Source organism: Urocitellus parryii, chromosome 5 (assembly GCF_045843805.1).
Source record: "Urocitellus parryii isolate mUroPar1 chromosome 5, mUroPar1.hap1, whole genome shotgun sequence".
Classification (NCBI taxonomy): domain Eukaryota; kingdom Metazoa; phylum Chordata; class Mammalia; order Rodentia; family Sciuridae; genus Urocitellus; species Urocitellus parryii.
Genome location: NC_135535.1, coordinates 185,616,884 through 185,632,538, shown reverse-complemented (window position 1 = coordinate 185,632,538; position 15,655 = coordinate 185,616,884). Strand labels below are relative to the sequence as shown.

The following is a 15,655-nucleotide window of genomic DNA, read 5'->3' as shown; positions in this document are numbered from 1 at the left end:
CTGTCTCTGCCTTTTTGTCCTTCCTACCCCACAAATACTGCCTGATCCAAAACTCATGTGCCTGCAGCCTTTTATATCCCCAAGAAAGGGCTGGGGGTATAGCTTAGTGGTAGAGTGCTTCCTTAGCACGTGTGAGGCACTGGGTTCAATCCTCAGCACCACATAAAATAAAATAATAGTATTGTGTCCATCTGTAACTTAAAAAAAAAAAAAAGATCCCCAAGAAAGTGCCTGTCTTTTTGAGTCCAGCCATGCATTGGCAGGAGACCAAGACTCAGATTCTGGAATAGGTGGAAACCCACCTGACCTTAGGTCCCCTACAGGACTCTCCCATATCCTGCAAGGGGACAAGGAAGGACAAGATGTTGATGACTCAAAGAATATGCCAAGAAAGCTGTGCTTTGGCAGACATTTAGAATTTCTGATTTCTAAGAATTTCTAATTTACAAATGTAGTTAATCACAAAGTGCTTGAGGGGAGTTCCCTTGAATTAGTTTATTATTTTCCTTTCTTTTTCTTTTTTCTTTTCTTTTTTTTTTTCTTTTTTCAGTGCTGGGGATTGAATTCAGTGTTCCACAAATCACAAATACTAGGTAAGTGCTCTACCATTAAGCTACATTCCAAGCCCTTCGGTGTTTAAGAGCTTTAGCCAAGTGAATTGGCACACACCTGTAATCCTCGCTACATGGGAAGCTGAAGCTTACAAGCTAAGGATTGCCAAGTTTGAGACCAGCCTCAACAATTTAGCAAGATCCTGTCTCAAAATAAAAACTAAAAATGGCTGGTGATGGCCAGGTGTGGTGGCGCACGCCTGTAATCCCAGTGGCTCAGGAGACTCAGACAAGAGGATTGCAAGTTCAGTCAGCAAAAGTGAGTTGCTAAGCAACTCAGTGAGACTCTGTGTCTAAGTAAAATATAAAATAAGGTCGGGAATGTGGCTTAGTAGTTGAGTGCCTCTGAGCAGCTTTGCTCAAGTACTGCCCCCCCCCCAAAAAAAAAAAAAAAGACTGGGGATGTATTTCATCCATTTCAGTAGTAGAGAGCACCCCTGGGTTCAATCTCCAGTACTGAAAAACATTTTTTTTTTTTTAGTCTTGTTCCTCTCCTTCACTCTCTTTCCACTGATGGTGGAACTGGAGGACTAATCCCTAGTCTAAGCCACCATAATCACTCACCTAAGTTACTAATTGTTAATCCATATGAAGTAGCTCTTCCTTATTGCATTTACTATTCATCCTATCACTAGATTTCCCCCCTTAAAACATTTATCAGACTGTTCCTGTGTAAGAACCCTGTTAGTCAGCTTTTTGTTGCTGTGACAAAATACCTGAGAAGAAACAACTTAGGAATAAACATTTATTTTTGGCTCACAGTTTTAGAGGTTTCAGTTCATGGTTGGCTGGTTCTGTTCCATTCATTCTGGGCCTGCAGTGAGGTATTATATCGTGGGAAGACGAGCAAAGCTGCTCACCTCATGACATCCAGGAAGCAGAGGAGGTGGGGAGAAGGGGCCAGAGATAAGACATAGTCCCCAAGGACACCCCCACACACACACCAAGGATCTACTCCTTTAACTGTGTTCCACCACCAAAAAATGCCATCAAATTATAAATCCACTGATGAGATCAGAGCCCTCATGATCCAATCACTTGCCCAAAGCTCTTCCTCTGAACATTGCTTCACTGGGGATTAATCCTTCAACCCATGAGCCTTTGGGGGGACATTCCAGATCCAAACCCTAACATACTGAATTTATTATTGTCAGTTTCTCCAACCAAAATGTAAAGGGTGTCTCTCTTTCCACATTTATTAAGGAGCTACTAAGCACTGATTAGGAGCAGGGGGAGAGGTGTGATGTGGAAAGAAAATGTGTAGCAATTGTATAGCAAGAAGTACCCTTAAAGTTAGGAGCAGGGGGAGAAGTGTGATGTGGAAAGAAATGTGTAGCAATTGTGTAACAAGAACCCTTTGAGTTTGAAACAGAATGTTGATATTTTGGAGCACAGGATCTAGAGTCTGGACTGTGAAAAGTAGATGAAACTGACTGCTGACTTTCTGCCAGTTGTGACAGTGTGAAGTATGAAACAGAGAAAAAAAAATGTCATGAGACTAAGAGCTAGGGTCAACTAGAATGACAGCCCCTGAGTTCTCCAAGGGACAACAATATCCAGTGAAACTGCTTATGATCCCCAGCTGGCCTCACAGGAGGTCCCCTAAGAAAATGCCTGCTCTGTGCTTGATTTATCAGTACATAAACTAAAATTGGATTGATATAGACAAGATTAGGTTGGCCCTTGTGTAAGTTTGTGAAATGTTCCATACTGAAAATTCTTGCTCCAGGACTAAAAAGAAGGAAGACTGTAACAGTCCCTGGAGCTACAGTACTGTTTTAATAGGAGAATGAGGTATTTATTCCTTACAAGTTGAAACATTTCTCAACCCACACAAATGTGAAATACATTATGATAGGACTATAGCTCTGGGAGCATACAGTAAAGGGAACTTGCTGAACTAGAGTTTAGGGAAGGTTTCTTCATAAAATGTTGATGCTGAAGCTCAAGGGATCCCATGCCTCCTCACTCACTATGTTAGCTTTCCAAAATACCTGACAAGAACAACTTGGAAAACCAAAGGTTTATTTTATTTTTTGGTACCAGGGTTTTAAACTCAGGGGCACTTGACCACTTAGCCTCTTCCCCAGCCCTGTTTTGTATTTTATTTAGAGACAGGTTCTCACTGAATTGCTTAGCACCTGGCCATTGCTGAGGCTGGCTTTGAATTTGTGATCCTCCCATCTCAGCCTCCTGAGCCACTGGGATTATAGGCATGCCCCACTGCGCTGGGCCGAAAGTTTTATTTTGAACTCATGGTTTCAGAGGTTTCAGTCCACGGTTGGGAAGCGCCTTTGTTCTGGAGGAATAGCATGGTGGAAGAAAGGCACTCTACTAATGGCATTGAGAAAGTAGTGAGGGGTGGGAAGAGAGCCAGGGACAAGATATAATCCAAGGACACACCCCCACTAACCTACTTCCTCCAGCTCCCCCACCTGCCTACAATTATCACCCAGTAGTCCAAACTATTAACCAATACAATTCATTAATCTATTGATGAGGTTATAGCCCGCATGATCTAGTCATTGCTTAAAAACCTCACCTCTGAACCATGTTGTGTGAATATGAGATTTGGGGGAGAACATTAAAAATCTAAACCATAACACACATTCACTGGGTACTCCCCATTTCCAAACAAACCAGTCCTTTCAAGCCTTCCCTACTTTTAGACTCTGTTGTTTCACTTCTCTCACCACCTATTCTAGCAAACTTCTACTCATCCTTTATAATCCACCTCAGAAATAAAGCCACGGGGTAAGGGTACCTCAGTAGTAAAGTAAACCCAGGGCTGGAGTTCAATCCCCCAGCACAGCCAAAAGGGAACCACATCCACAGCCTCTCCCCAAAGTAGGAGTTAGTTATTACCTTTTCTGACTTCCTGAAACACTTGGTACATCATGAAGGAATTCTGTGTGTACTTGCTTGCCTACCACCATACTGTGAGCTCATAGTGGCCCGTGAGCCCAGGACCAGGCAAGCGCAATTGGTGCCTGCTGCGTGAAGGAATGAACGAATAATTGCATCGTTAAATGGAGTTAGCTTCCAAAGTGGATAGCGAAAAATGATTCAAGGCAGAGGGGTGAGCTGAACTCCTTGGAATGGTGTCGTCACAGAACCGAGCCTGGTCAGGCGAATGTAATTAGCCAAACTATTACAAGAATCTCCATAGAAAGTAGGTCAGTTCCTTCCTGTCTCTTTAAGAACCAGAGGCTTCGTTTCCGCGCTTGCGCTTTGAGAGAGTAAACTCCTTTCCTTTACACCCACCCCCCTTCGCCTAATTGCCCCAAAAGGCGGTAGCCTCCTCCCATACTCCCCTTCTACTGGTGGAGTAATGGTCCGTACCAAGGTGTTGGGCTCTTTCTGGAGGGTGGCAAGCATAAATAGTACATTCCACCGCCTGCATTACCTCCAGCTTTTCGCGTTTCCTATGTTCTATTTCCCCCTACTGAATGAAACGTAATAGGCTGGCCCCAAAGAAGGAGGGGGAGGGGGGGCAGAGAGGACCGGTCTGAGCCGGTCTGCGGCGCAGGCGCAGTGCGGATAAACAGGAAGCGGGTCCTAGAGGCAGCGGCAGAGTAGAACTAGGGGCTTCGGGGGCAGCAGCGGAAAGACTTAAGATTATTAAGAGGGCAGCAGACACCGAGAACGAGAAGAGGAGCCTTGGCCATCGGCTTCCAGTGAACGAGAAGTCGCGGTTTCGCTTTCTTCTCTGCTTAGGTTTTCGGCTTCCCAGCTTAGGCTAAGGCAGCGGCTGACAAAGGGCTCTCGCCGGTGCCGCCGCCCTTCTCATCCGGGCAATCGGGCCCCTGCGGAGAGGGAGGGGGAAGGGCTGAGGGGGAGGGGAAGGAGCCGGAGGGTCGCGTGCTTGGAGCTTAGGCCCTCTCCAGGGTTCCTGTCCCGTGGCCCAACGGACGGAAGCCGAAGAGGACCCGCAGAGGTGGCGGCGGCCGGTGGCAGGAGGATGGTGCAGAAGGAGAGCCAGGCGGCGCTGGAGGAGCGGGAGAATGAACTCAGTTCTAACCCAGCCGCCTCTGCGGGCGCATCGTTGGAGCCGCCGGCAGCTCCAGCCCCTGGGGAAGACAACCCAGGAACCGGGGCTGGGGGAGCGGCAGTGACCGGGGCTGCAGGAGGGGCTCGGAGGTTCTTGTGTGGCGTGGTGGAAGGTGAGCGTTCCTTCCCGTCACGCCCCGGTATTAATATGTTCTCTCCTCAGGAAGGGAATGGGGGGGTTCAGGGGGCTCTAAAAGGCTGTTACTCCCTTGGGTCCGAAACTTGGTAACAATGAGGGGTGGGGAGGTGAGGCGGTGGACTAATTTTCCCTTCTCACGTCCTTAAACGGCGTCCGATTCCCCTCTGGCTACTAACGTGCCTAACCCCACCCGGTTTGGGCATGGAGCCAGGCCGACTCCCGAGGAGGCGGTGGTAAAGAGCCTGCTGTTAGGCTCTGAGTTATACCTTTTTAGACATTGGGATCTTATTCTGTAGAGTCGTCTGTTTTTTAATGGAAAAATATGTATGAAGCCGGGAGCGGTGGCGCACTCCTGTAATCCCAAGACTCGGGAGACCTAGGCAGGTATATCAAGTTGTAGGTCAGCGTCAGCATCACTGTCTCCATTTAAAAAAAAAAAAAAAAAGTGCCCCCGTCCTATCCTTTGGTGTGGGGGAACCCATACAGACGTGCTTGTTGTGCTTCTGAAGTGAAGAATAGCGTAGTTGGCCATTGGTGTTTTTTTTTTTTTTTTTTTTTGTGGGGGGGAGGGTGGTATCCGAGATTGAACTCGGGCATTCGACCACTGAGCCACATCACCAGCCCTATTTTTTGTATTTTATTTAGAAATAGGGTCTCACCGAGTTGCTTAGCGCCTCACTTTCGCTAAGCCTGGCTTTGAACTCTCAATCCTCCTGCCTCCGCCTCCTAAGGCTTATAGTATTTAACCGTTCGTTACCTTCCGTTTTAGATTTTTGGCTGTCCAGCAAACTTCTTCTCCCTCTCTGAAGATTGATTTGCAGCCTAGAAAATTGTCTGCTTTTCAACTACTGCATTTTGTCTTCCAAGGATAAAGTTTTGACTACAATAACATTTTGGAAGTTATGGAATCTGCATTTAGGGACTGAAGATGAGGCTTAAATATGCGAGAATAAAAGGAATGAGTGGACATTTTGGTAGTGAGGGAAAATTACCAGGAGTAATTTTACAGAGTTCCAATCAGTTACTTTAGTGCTCTTTGCTTGAGTGCAACATGTATTTCAATTTTTTAATTATTATGGTCAACCCAGGGTTTTCTAGTTGTGGGTCTTATTGTCTCCTATTATGTAATGGTGCAGATAGGAGTATAAAAATGACTCTGGGAAAAAAGCTAAAAAGGTTGGTGATGCACACCTATGGGAGGTTGAGGCAGGAGGGTCATTTGAACCCAGGAACTTGACCAGCAACAGTGAGACCCTGAATCCCAAAACAAAACAACTAAGATAAGGAAAAAGCAAAGGAGGGTTATTTATTCTCTTGATTGAGAGCATCAGCTTTTCCAGCGTGTTCACCATATTAATGTATTCTTTTGAAACAGGTGGTGATTATGGTATTTTAGATAAAGTTAAATTGCAGGGAAGAACATGCTACTTTACAGCTTAGTAAGTCATGAAACAGTTTAGCAAAATTGCCTTGCAGACCATATTCTGTTGGAGTCCGTGTTTATGAAAACATGATTGTTTTGTGTGACTTATGTGTTGATTATTTATTGGGCTTCTTCGAGCTCAGGGAGATTTAGAAAAACAATCTGTATATTGTTGTTATCAGTGATCTTGGGGTGGAAGGTGAGGAAGGAGTGATGGGGGAAATCCAAATTTCATACCTATACTGGAATGAATCTAAGGAAATTTGCCAATCCATTATACTTTCAGTAATTAATGAAGAAAACTTGCTGTGGTTAAAACTGGTTTGTTTTGCATAGTATGGAAAAAGGAGTCTTTAATTCTTTTGTTCTTCCTTCTCCCATTCTTTTACTGATAACTGAACACCTGAGCTAGCACACATTTATTCCTTCCTTCCTTCCTTCCTTCCTTCCTTCATTCCTTCATTGTTTGTTGGTACCATTCCTAAAATGGAGGAGGATCGGAAACACATTATAGTTGCTGCCAGGATTCCTTTTTTGTTTTTTGCATTTACTGTGTTAATAGCACTGCCTTCTTTTTTGTGGTGCCAACCAAACAAAACCATAAACCTGACTCTGAAAGAACCAGGTTAGGATTTCTGAAGATTAAAATGTTCATGTTAGACATTTCAAAAAATCTTTATTTATTTAATTGGAACATAGCTAAATCCTAATGTATATGTACTGGGGATTGAACCCAGGAACAGTCTACCTCTGAGTCAGATCCTCAGGCATGCACCAAACTTTTTTCCTTTTTTAAACAAGTCTCTAAGTTGCTAAGGTGTGTCTCCTACTTAGAATCCTCTGCCATAGCTTCTGGAATAACTGGGATTACAGGTGTAAGCCACAACTTCCAGCCTTAATGCCTACTCCTTTTTTTTTTTTTTGTAGTTGTAGATGGATAGTATGCATTTATTTTATTTGTATATGGTGCTAAGGATTGAACCCAGTGCCTTGCACATGCTAGGTAAGCGCTCTGTCACTGAGCTGTAGCCCCAGCCCTAATGCGGGGGGGGGGGGGGGGGATAATGCTCAGGGTTTAAGAAAGCTAAGTAAGACTTGTAAAAATTTTACCATATCAAGAATATTTTAGGGGCTGGAGCTGTGGCTCAAGCGGTAGCGCACTCACCTGGCATGTGTGCGGCCCGGGTTTGATCCTCAGCACCACATACAAAGAAAGATGTTGTGTCCACCGAAAACTAAAAAATAAATACTAAAAAAAGAATATTTTAAAACCATGTATAAGAAGTAAATACTGATTTGTCAAAAATGAAAGTGCTATCCTGGGCATGGTACAGAGGCTGAGGCAGGGGGATCTCAGAATTGCGCCTAGGCAACTTCATAAGGCCCTGTCTCAAAATGAAATGATGTAGCTCATTGGCAGAGAGAGCTCTTGCCTAGCATGTGTGAGTACCCAGTACTGCAAAACAAAAAAAGACAAAATGCTCCAGCTTGGTAACATTGGTAAGTAATGAATTTTACTTTAATTTGCCATTGTTCTTTCTTGTGATGCACATTAATCATTCTGCCTAGAGAGGAGGCCATTTTGAGTTCATAATGCTTTTATTGACCTCTTCATGGCATTCTTAAGTGGTTGTCCTTGTCTCTTGCTGATGATTAGACTGAAATAGGTGGAAAGTAAAGGTTGGGCAGGCTGTAAGGTTTTGTGTAGTAGAACTATGATTAGCATACTAGGGAACTCCAAATACCAGTTTTGTTCTTTTACATCAACTTAGGACATTAGTCTGCAAGGCTTGCTTCCTGCAATGGACATTCTGGGGCAAATCAGTCATGTTCTTAAATTTTCTGATGTTGAAATCTTGGCATTGGAAATTAATGATGGTTTGCAAGTTTGCTTTCTAATTCTAACCCTGAGTTACCTTACCTCACCCCCGAGGAAGCAGTTTATCCCCCTTCTACATATTAATTGTTATTATTAGCAATTTGGATTTCTTGACTTCTCTTTGATATTGTAAAATTGAGGCACTAGATTTGGACTGAGGGTATTGCTCAGTGGTAAAGGGCCTAGCCTGCTCAAGACCCCAGCACTGAAACAAAAAAAGTTAGATTTAAGTGTATTTGGTTTTTATTGACAGTAAAAAGAGATTTTAGGTTTAGCTATTTTTAAATAACTACCACGTAAGTAATAAATGTCACTGTATTATAAATTTATCTGAGCAAAAAAGGAATGAAAGTCACCTTTAATGTCACTATACAAAGATAAGCAAATCTTTTTTTTTTTTTTTTAAGAGAGAGAGAAAGAATTTTAATATTTATTTTTTAGTTTTGGGCAGGCACAACATCTTTGTATGTGGTGCTGAGGATTGAACCCGGGCCGCACACATGCCAGGCGAGCGCGCTACTGTTTGAGCCACATCCCCAGCCCCTAAGCAAATCTTAATGTTTTACTAATGCTCTTCAGATTTGGGTGTACTGTACACATTTTTTTACATGTAATTGTATGTTTTGTAATTTGCTGTTCTCAATAAATGTTACCATATTTGAAACTTAAATACTTCTGTTTTTACCTTAAATCCAGGATTTTATGGAAGACCTTGGGTTATGGAACAGAGAAAAGAACTCTTTAGAAGGTAATTTTTATTATATGAAGTAAAGAAGTAGAGAGGAGATCTTTAAGCCCTGGACATTTCCTTTTATTTGAAAAAAAAAAATACTGACACTGAATAGCCCTAGTTTCTTACTTAAAGAAGTATAGTTTCTTAGTTGTAGAAGTAATTTCACTTTGATCTTTTATCTTTTAAGCCAGTGGTTTTCAAACTTTACTTGGGTGAGCTGAATAGTTTTGGGGTTTTACCTACCTCACCAGAATTGAGTTTTATTCAGGATTTTAACATGTTGACATACTTTGCAATGTTAATTTTTTAAATTTAAAAGCTGTTATCTTAGAATATTATTAGTTTTGCATGAAATGGAGAAAAAAGAAAGGGGGAAAAATTGAGATTTGTTACCTATAAATGTAGCCTACTTAAATATGATTTTCTTTCCCCTTAGGCTCCAGAAATGGGAATTGAATACATACTTGTATGCTCCAAAAGATGACTATAAACATAGGATGTTTTGGAGAGAAATGTATTCAGTGGAGGAAGCTGGTAATCATTTTCTTTCTATTGTATAAATTCAGACTATATGAAGAAAAGAGCTATATTTTAAGTATTTTGTTTCCACTTTAAAGGTGTTTCCTTTTATATACTAACCATTTACTCTGTGAGCTAATATAGATTGAATATATGATTCCAGGAAAAATCGGGATAAATGATGTTTTGCATTTTTTTTGTTTTTTAATGGTACTGGGAATTGAACCCAGGAGTGCTTTACTATGTCCTCGGTCCATTGAGACAGGGTAAGTATTTATTAAGTAGTAGAGGCTGCCCTCAAACCTGAGAACCTCCCACCTCAGCTTTTTGAATTGCTGGGATTAAAGATGTGTTCTGTACCCAACTATGCAATATTTTTTTAAAAAAACAAAATTTCTACAAAAAAATTCATGATGAAAGAAATACTAAAATTTTAAGTAAAGATTTCTTTCTGCTTCAGGCATCTCTCATGGCTTAGTCTTTTTTAAATAATTTTTTAACTTTATTTTTGTTTATGTATTTTTTTATGTGGTACTGAAGATCGAACCCAGTGCCTCACGTGTGCTAGGCGAGTGCTCTACCACTAAGCCACAACCCCAGCCTTCGTTGCTTAGTTTTGACCACTATTAGTGATCCTGTCTTTATTTAAAATAAAGATCTTATCCTATCCAGTGAAGTGGAAGTCCATAAAAATTGTCCTAGCTATGTGTATTGTTATGTTGAATTAATTATATTAGTTCATAAGTTAGTACTATATCATAGAACCTCCCTGTATATCAGACAGGTGGGATTTTTTTGTTGTTGTTGTTTTGGTACTGGGAATTGAACTGAGGCTGTTTTACCATTGAGCTATATCCCTAATCCTTAAAAAAACATTTTTTTTTAAAGTTATCAACACATCTTTTATTTATTTGTTTGTGGTGCTGAGGATTGAACCTAGGGCCTCACACATGCCAAGGAAGTGCTCTACTGCTGAGCCACAATGCCAGCCCTCCCCAGTTCTTTTTTTTATTATTTTGAGACCAGGCATTAGGAAGTTCTTGAGGACCTCACTTAAGTTGTTGAGGTTAGCCTTAAACTTGTGATCCTCTGGTCTTAGCTTCCCAAGTTACTGTGTGCCACCTTGTCTGACCAAATGATGCTTTTGGGGAGGTGATTTAGTGAATGGGGAGACATTTTCATGTTTAGAATTAAATAGTATACACATGTAACACACATGTAATTAATAAGATACTTGGTTATAGAGCTCTGCCCAGGCAGAGAGTTTTCTTAAATTATGAAGAAGCAAGTAAAACTTACCTATCTCTGTATAGTGTTGTTTACTATCTCTGTATAGTGTTGTTTAAATTATGTAATTTAAGTGTGCCTTTAACTTAATTATTTTCTGTTGATGCTGGTAATGAAATTTAATGTGATCAATTATCAAGATATAGTCAACCTTTAGGTATAACTGAACTTCATTCAGAAATATATCCTGGCTGAGTGTGGGGGTGCACACCTGTGGAGGCTGAGGCAGGAGAATCATAAGTTTGAGGCCAGCCTCAGCAACTTAGTGAGACCCTGCCTCAAAATAAATTTTAAAAGGATGGGGAATGTAGCTCAGTGTGGTAAAGCGCCCCTGGGTTCATTCCCCAGCATGCCCCCTCCCAAAAAAATCCTAAAGCATGTAATATAGTAAATCACTTAGGAAAATTGCCTATCATATTTTTTAAAAATATGTATTTTTTAGTTATAGGTGAACACAATATCTTTATTTTTTTTATTTTATTTTTATGTGGTGCTGGGCGATCGAACCCAGTGCCTCATGCATGCTAGGCGAGCGCTCTACCACTGAGCTAGAGCCCCAGCCTGACATTTTTTAAAGGCTTAAATCTGTAATGAATGTTTTCTTGAAGATAGAGATACACCTTTCAAACACTGTTGAGTAAAAATGGTTTATGTTCATTAAGAAACTTGATAATACAAGATTTTCGACAAAAGGCAATGAAAAAATACTTTATTGATTTTAACTTGTTTCCCAAAAAGGATAAAAAGTTATTTGGAAGTGAGAAGGAAGGACCTCATTTTCTTTTGATTCAAATCAAAAAAGTGGGAACTTAACTGGGCACTGTAGTGCATGCCTATATTACCAGCAGCTTGGGAGGCTGAGGCATTTGGAGTCCAAGTTCTAGTCCAGTCTCAGCAAATTAGGGCAACATAGTAAGGAGGGACTATCTAAAAATAAAAAGGTCTGGTGGGGTGTGCTTAATGGTAGAGTGCCCTTGGATTCAACTCCAGTACCAAATATGACATTAAATCACTTTAGGCTTGTGCCATTTTGTATGGCCTGTTATCACATTGAATATGATAATTTTCAAAATAAACTTGTAAATTAGAACAATTGATTTCTTCATTTGGAAAGTGAAGATTCTTATTTGCTTTCTAAAAATGTGGACTCTGTTTTTTAGAGCAACTTATGACTCTCATCTCTGCTGCCCGGGAATATGAGATAGAGTTCATCTATGCTATCTCACCTGGATTGGATATCACTTTTTCTAACCCTAAGGAAGTATCTACATTAAAACGCAAATTGGACCAGGTAATTCTTTACTTTTTTTTTTTTTTTTTTTCCTGGCTTAGTGCTTAAACTAATAAGTTTTCAGAATTGCTTTTATTATGTTAAAAGGAATTCATCTTTGTACTTTGTTTCTGTAAGTCAAAAGAACTTTACTAGAGATACCAATCTCAAATTTTAGTTTGCATAGAGTTAGTTGCCTTATGAGAATGCTGGAGCTAGGGATGACTCAGTGGTAAAGCTTACTTGCCTAGCATGTACAAGGCCCTGGGGATTTAGGGATACTTAGAAGTGATTTGTTTGTTTGTTTATTGGTACAAGGGATTGAACCCAGAGGCACTTAACCACTGAGCCACATCCCCAGCCTTTTTTTATATTTTATTTAGAGACAGGGTCTTGCTTGGTTGCTTAGGGCCTTGTTAAGTTGCTGAGGCTGGCTTTGAACTTGCAATCCTCTTCCTGAGCCACTGGGATTACAGCCATGTGCTGCTGTGCCTGGCTAGAAATGATTCTTAAAAGAATTTCAATATGGAGTAGGGACCACAAACAAGGTAATTAGGGATCATCCTTCACCATATTTTGGGAAACTGTACATACCTTTGGGTGCTTGTCTGAATTCATGATTGATAGGTATGCTTCTGTTTGGAAATGGATAGTTTACCAAGATGAGAAGAAAACTAGACAAGGTAAACACATAAGTTCTTGGTGAACCTGATTAGGCCTAAATTGTACTTAACATGAAAGCTGTACGTCTTGTTTGATAAAGTGTAGTCCTTCCATTTCCCCGTTTCTGGTTTAGGGTTCTTTTTGTTGATTGTTTTTGGGAGTGTTTTGGCAGTACCAGGGATTGAGCACAAGAGTATGCCACTTCTGAGCTATAACCCATTTTATTTCACTTTTATTTTGAAATAGGGTCTCACTATGTTACCAGGTTGGTCTTGAGCTTGTGATTCTCCTGTTTTAGCCGCCCAAATAGCTGGTATTATAGGCATGCACCACCATGCCCAGCTTTCCCATTATTTTTTTTTTAAGTGTGTTGATTTTTCTAAATAAGTATAGTGTTTCTTTAGGCAAAGGTTTATATTAGTGACAATAAAATAGCTAATAAAAATTTTAAGGTGTAGCTGGGAGTGTTGTTCAGGGGTATGTGTGGCTAGCGTGTATGAGGCCCTATGTTTCCCCAGCACCAAAAACAATCAATCAATCAATCAATCAATAAAAATTTTAAAGTAGTTAAAAATGTTTATGAATGGGCCAAACATGGTGACTCAGCTGAGGCAGGAGGATTGCAAGTTCAAAACCAGCCTCAGCAATTTAGCAAGCCCTGTAGCAACTTAGCAAGACCCTATCTCAGAACAATAAAAAGGGCTGAGAATGTGGCTTGGTGGTTAAGTGCCACTGGGTCAGTCCCTGGTACCCCAACAACTTTTAAGAGGTTATTTCCCTATTTTATCAAATTCTGTTGTGTGCTTTGTGATTCATGTCTAGTTAAATCTGTCTGCAAAGGTAATACTTAGGATCAATGTGTCTTTTGGGACTAGAACAGATCCTGGATTTTTCGAGTCTTGAGTTTACTTATTGTTATTGGTGTTTCTATATATTTTTTTAATATGAATTTTTTAGTTTTAGGTGGATACAATATCTTTATTTTTTAATATTTTCATGGTGCTGAGGATCGAACCCAGTGCCCCACACATGCTAGGCGAGCATTCTACCACTGAGCCACAACCCCAACCCAGTTTCTGTATTTTTTTGTGGGTTTTTTTTTTTTTTTGATTTTTTATAAGCAGCAGCCAAGGAGGTAGAAACTTTGTTGGAACATATTTTTTATTGTGTTTAAACCCAAAGGAAAAAACGGGCTCCAAAACTGTCTAGTATTTAACTTAGAATGATGTAAAAAAAAAAAAAAAGCTGGGCGCCATGGCACATGACTGTAATCCTAGCAGTTTGGGAGGCTGAGACAGGAGGATCATGAGTTCAAAGTCAGCCTCAGCAATGGCAAGGCACTAAGTAACTCAGTGAGACCCTGTCTCTAAATAAAATACAAAAAAAGGGTGGGGGGCTGGAGTTGTGGCTCAGTGGCAGAGTGCTTGCCTAGCCCGTGTGAGCAGTGGGTTCGATTCTCAGCACCACATATACATAAAAAATAAAGATCCATTGACAACTAAAAAATATATCTAAAAAATGTCGGAAGCGCTGGGATTATGGCTCAACAGTAGAGCGCTCACCTCGCATGTGCAAGGTCCTAGGTTTGATCCTCAGCACCACATTAAAAAAAAATAAATAAAGTTAAAAAAAAAAGTCAGGGGCTGGGGATGTGGCTCAGTGGTTGAGTGCCCCTGAGCTCAATCCCTGGTACCCCCCCCCTCAAAAAATGTAACAACAATAGGTCAGGCTTTGAACAGTTATAAGGAAGATATTTAAGTATACTAAGCTCAGTGCATTGGTGCACACCTGGCTTGTAATCCCAGCAACTAAGGAGGCTTGACACAGGAGAATTGCAAGTTCAAGACGAGCCTCAGCAACTTGGCAGGATTCTGTCCCAAAGTAAGGAGGACTGGGGGATATAGCCACATGGTTCAATCCCCAGTACCAAGGGGAAAAGTATAATCACTGAGAATAGACTTTATTTGAAATCCTTTGGGTTTTTTGTTTGTTTATTTGTTTGTTTTTAACTCTAAAATGAGCTCTGATAAGCATCTTGATTCCCTCACCCCAGGTTTCTCAGTTTGGATGCAGGTCATTTGCTTTGCTTTTTGATGATATTGACCATAATATGTGTGCAGCAGACAAAGAGGTATTCAGTTCTTTTGCTCATGCACAAGTCTCCATCACAAATGAAATTTATCAGTACCTAGGAGAGCCAGAAACTTTCCTCTTCTGTCCTACAGGTATTGTATATAATATCTTTATATTTAACTAGTTTTGAAATATGTAACTTCCAAAGGACCCTTTGTATAAGCCTTGTTATACCCTTTCCATATTGTATAAAAGCAGGAATCCTTTTTCTGGAAAATATTTCTCAAGATCTTAGAGAAAATTAGGAGCTTATAAATGGCAATGGACAGGCAAAAAATGTATTTAGTAATGAAAATATATAAACATTACATTGTTGGGATTTAAGGAAAAATAGTATTATTGAAATGAAAACTGGGGAAAAAACAAATTTACATTGCTTTTAACTTAGTCACTTTTCATTTCCTCCTACTTGTTCTCTTTTTTCTGCCCATGTATATCTGTTCCTTTTTTCACTCCTCCCACTCCCATCTGGGCTCTTATTTACAGTAGTCAGCATAGAAAGCTTAATTTTCTCCTTTTCTTCATTCCCTTCCTCCAGTTTTCTTCCATTGAAAATGTTTTAGTCTCTTTTAGTTGCTTCTTAAAAGTTTTTCCCAGACACTATTTTTGTTCTGGAACAGATAAATTAGTTTTTAGAATACCTAATTTTGTGTATATCTATTGTGAGCCATGAACTGTATTTTAATGGTCTGATACTACATGAATATTCAGATGTTATTTTTAATAAGATACTGGGAGCCAGGTGTGCTGGTGCAGGCCTATAATCCCAGCAATTTGGGAAGCTGAGGCAAGAAGATCCCAAGTTCAAGACCTTCTTTAGCAAGGTAGCAAGATACTGTCTCAAAGTAAAACATAAAAAGGGCTAGGGATGTAGCTCAATGCTAAATGCCCCTTGGTTCAATCTCTGGTTAAAAAAAGGGGGGATGGTTAATTCACTAAGTCATAATT

General features: G+C 40.4%; 1 protein-coding gene across 1 annotated transcript in view; it reads left to right on the top strand.

Moving 5' to 3' along the window:
• Positions 1–4,244: 4,244 nt before the first annotated feature.
• The window catches only part of Oga (O-GlcNAcase), a 28,830-nt gene continuing 17,419 nt past the window's right edge, over positions 4,245–15,655 (top strand). Inside the window, exons 1-5 of the mRNA XM_026407874.2 lie at positions 4,245–4,774; positions 8,799–8,850; positions 9,272–9,369; positions 11,802–11,932; positions 14,628–14,799. Coding sequence (XP_026263659.1) covers positions 4,573–4,774; positions 8,799–8,850; positions 9,272–9,369; positions 11,802–11,932; positions 14,628–14,799 — 655 coding nt within the window. The 5' untranslated portion in view covers positions 4,245–4,572. The remainder of the gene's footprint in view (positions 4,775–8,798; positions 8,851–9,271; positions 9,370–11,801; positions 11,933–14,627; positions 14,800–15,655) is intronic.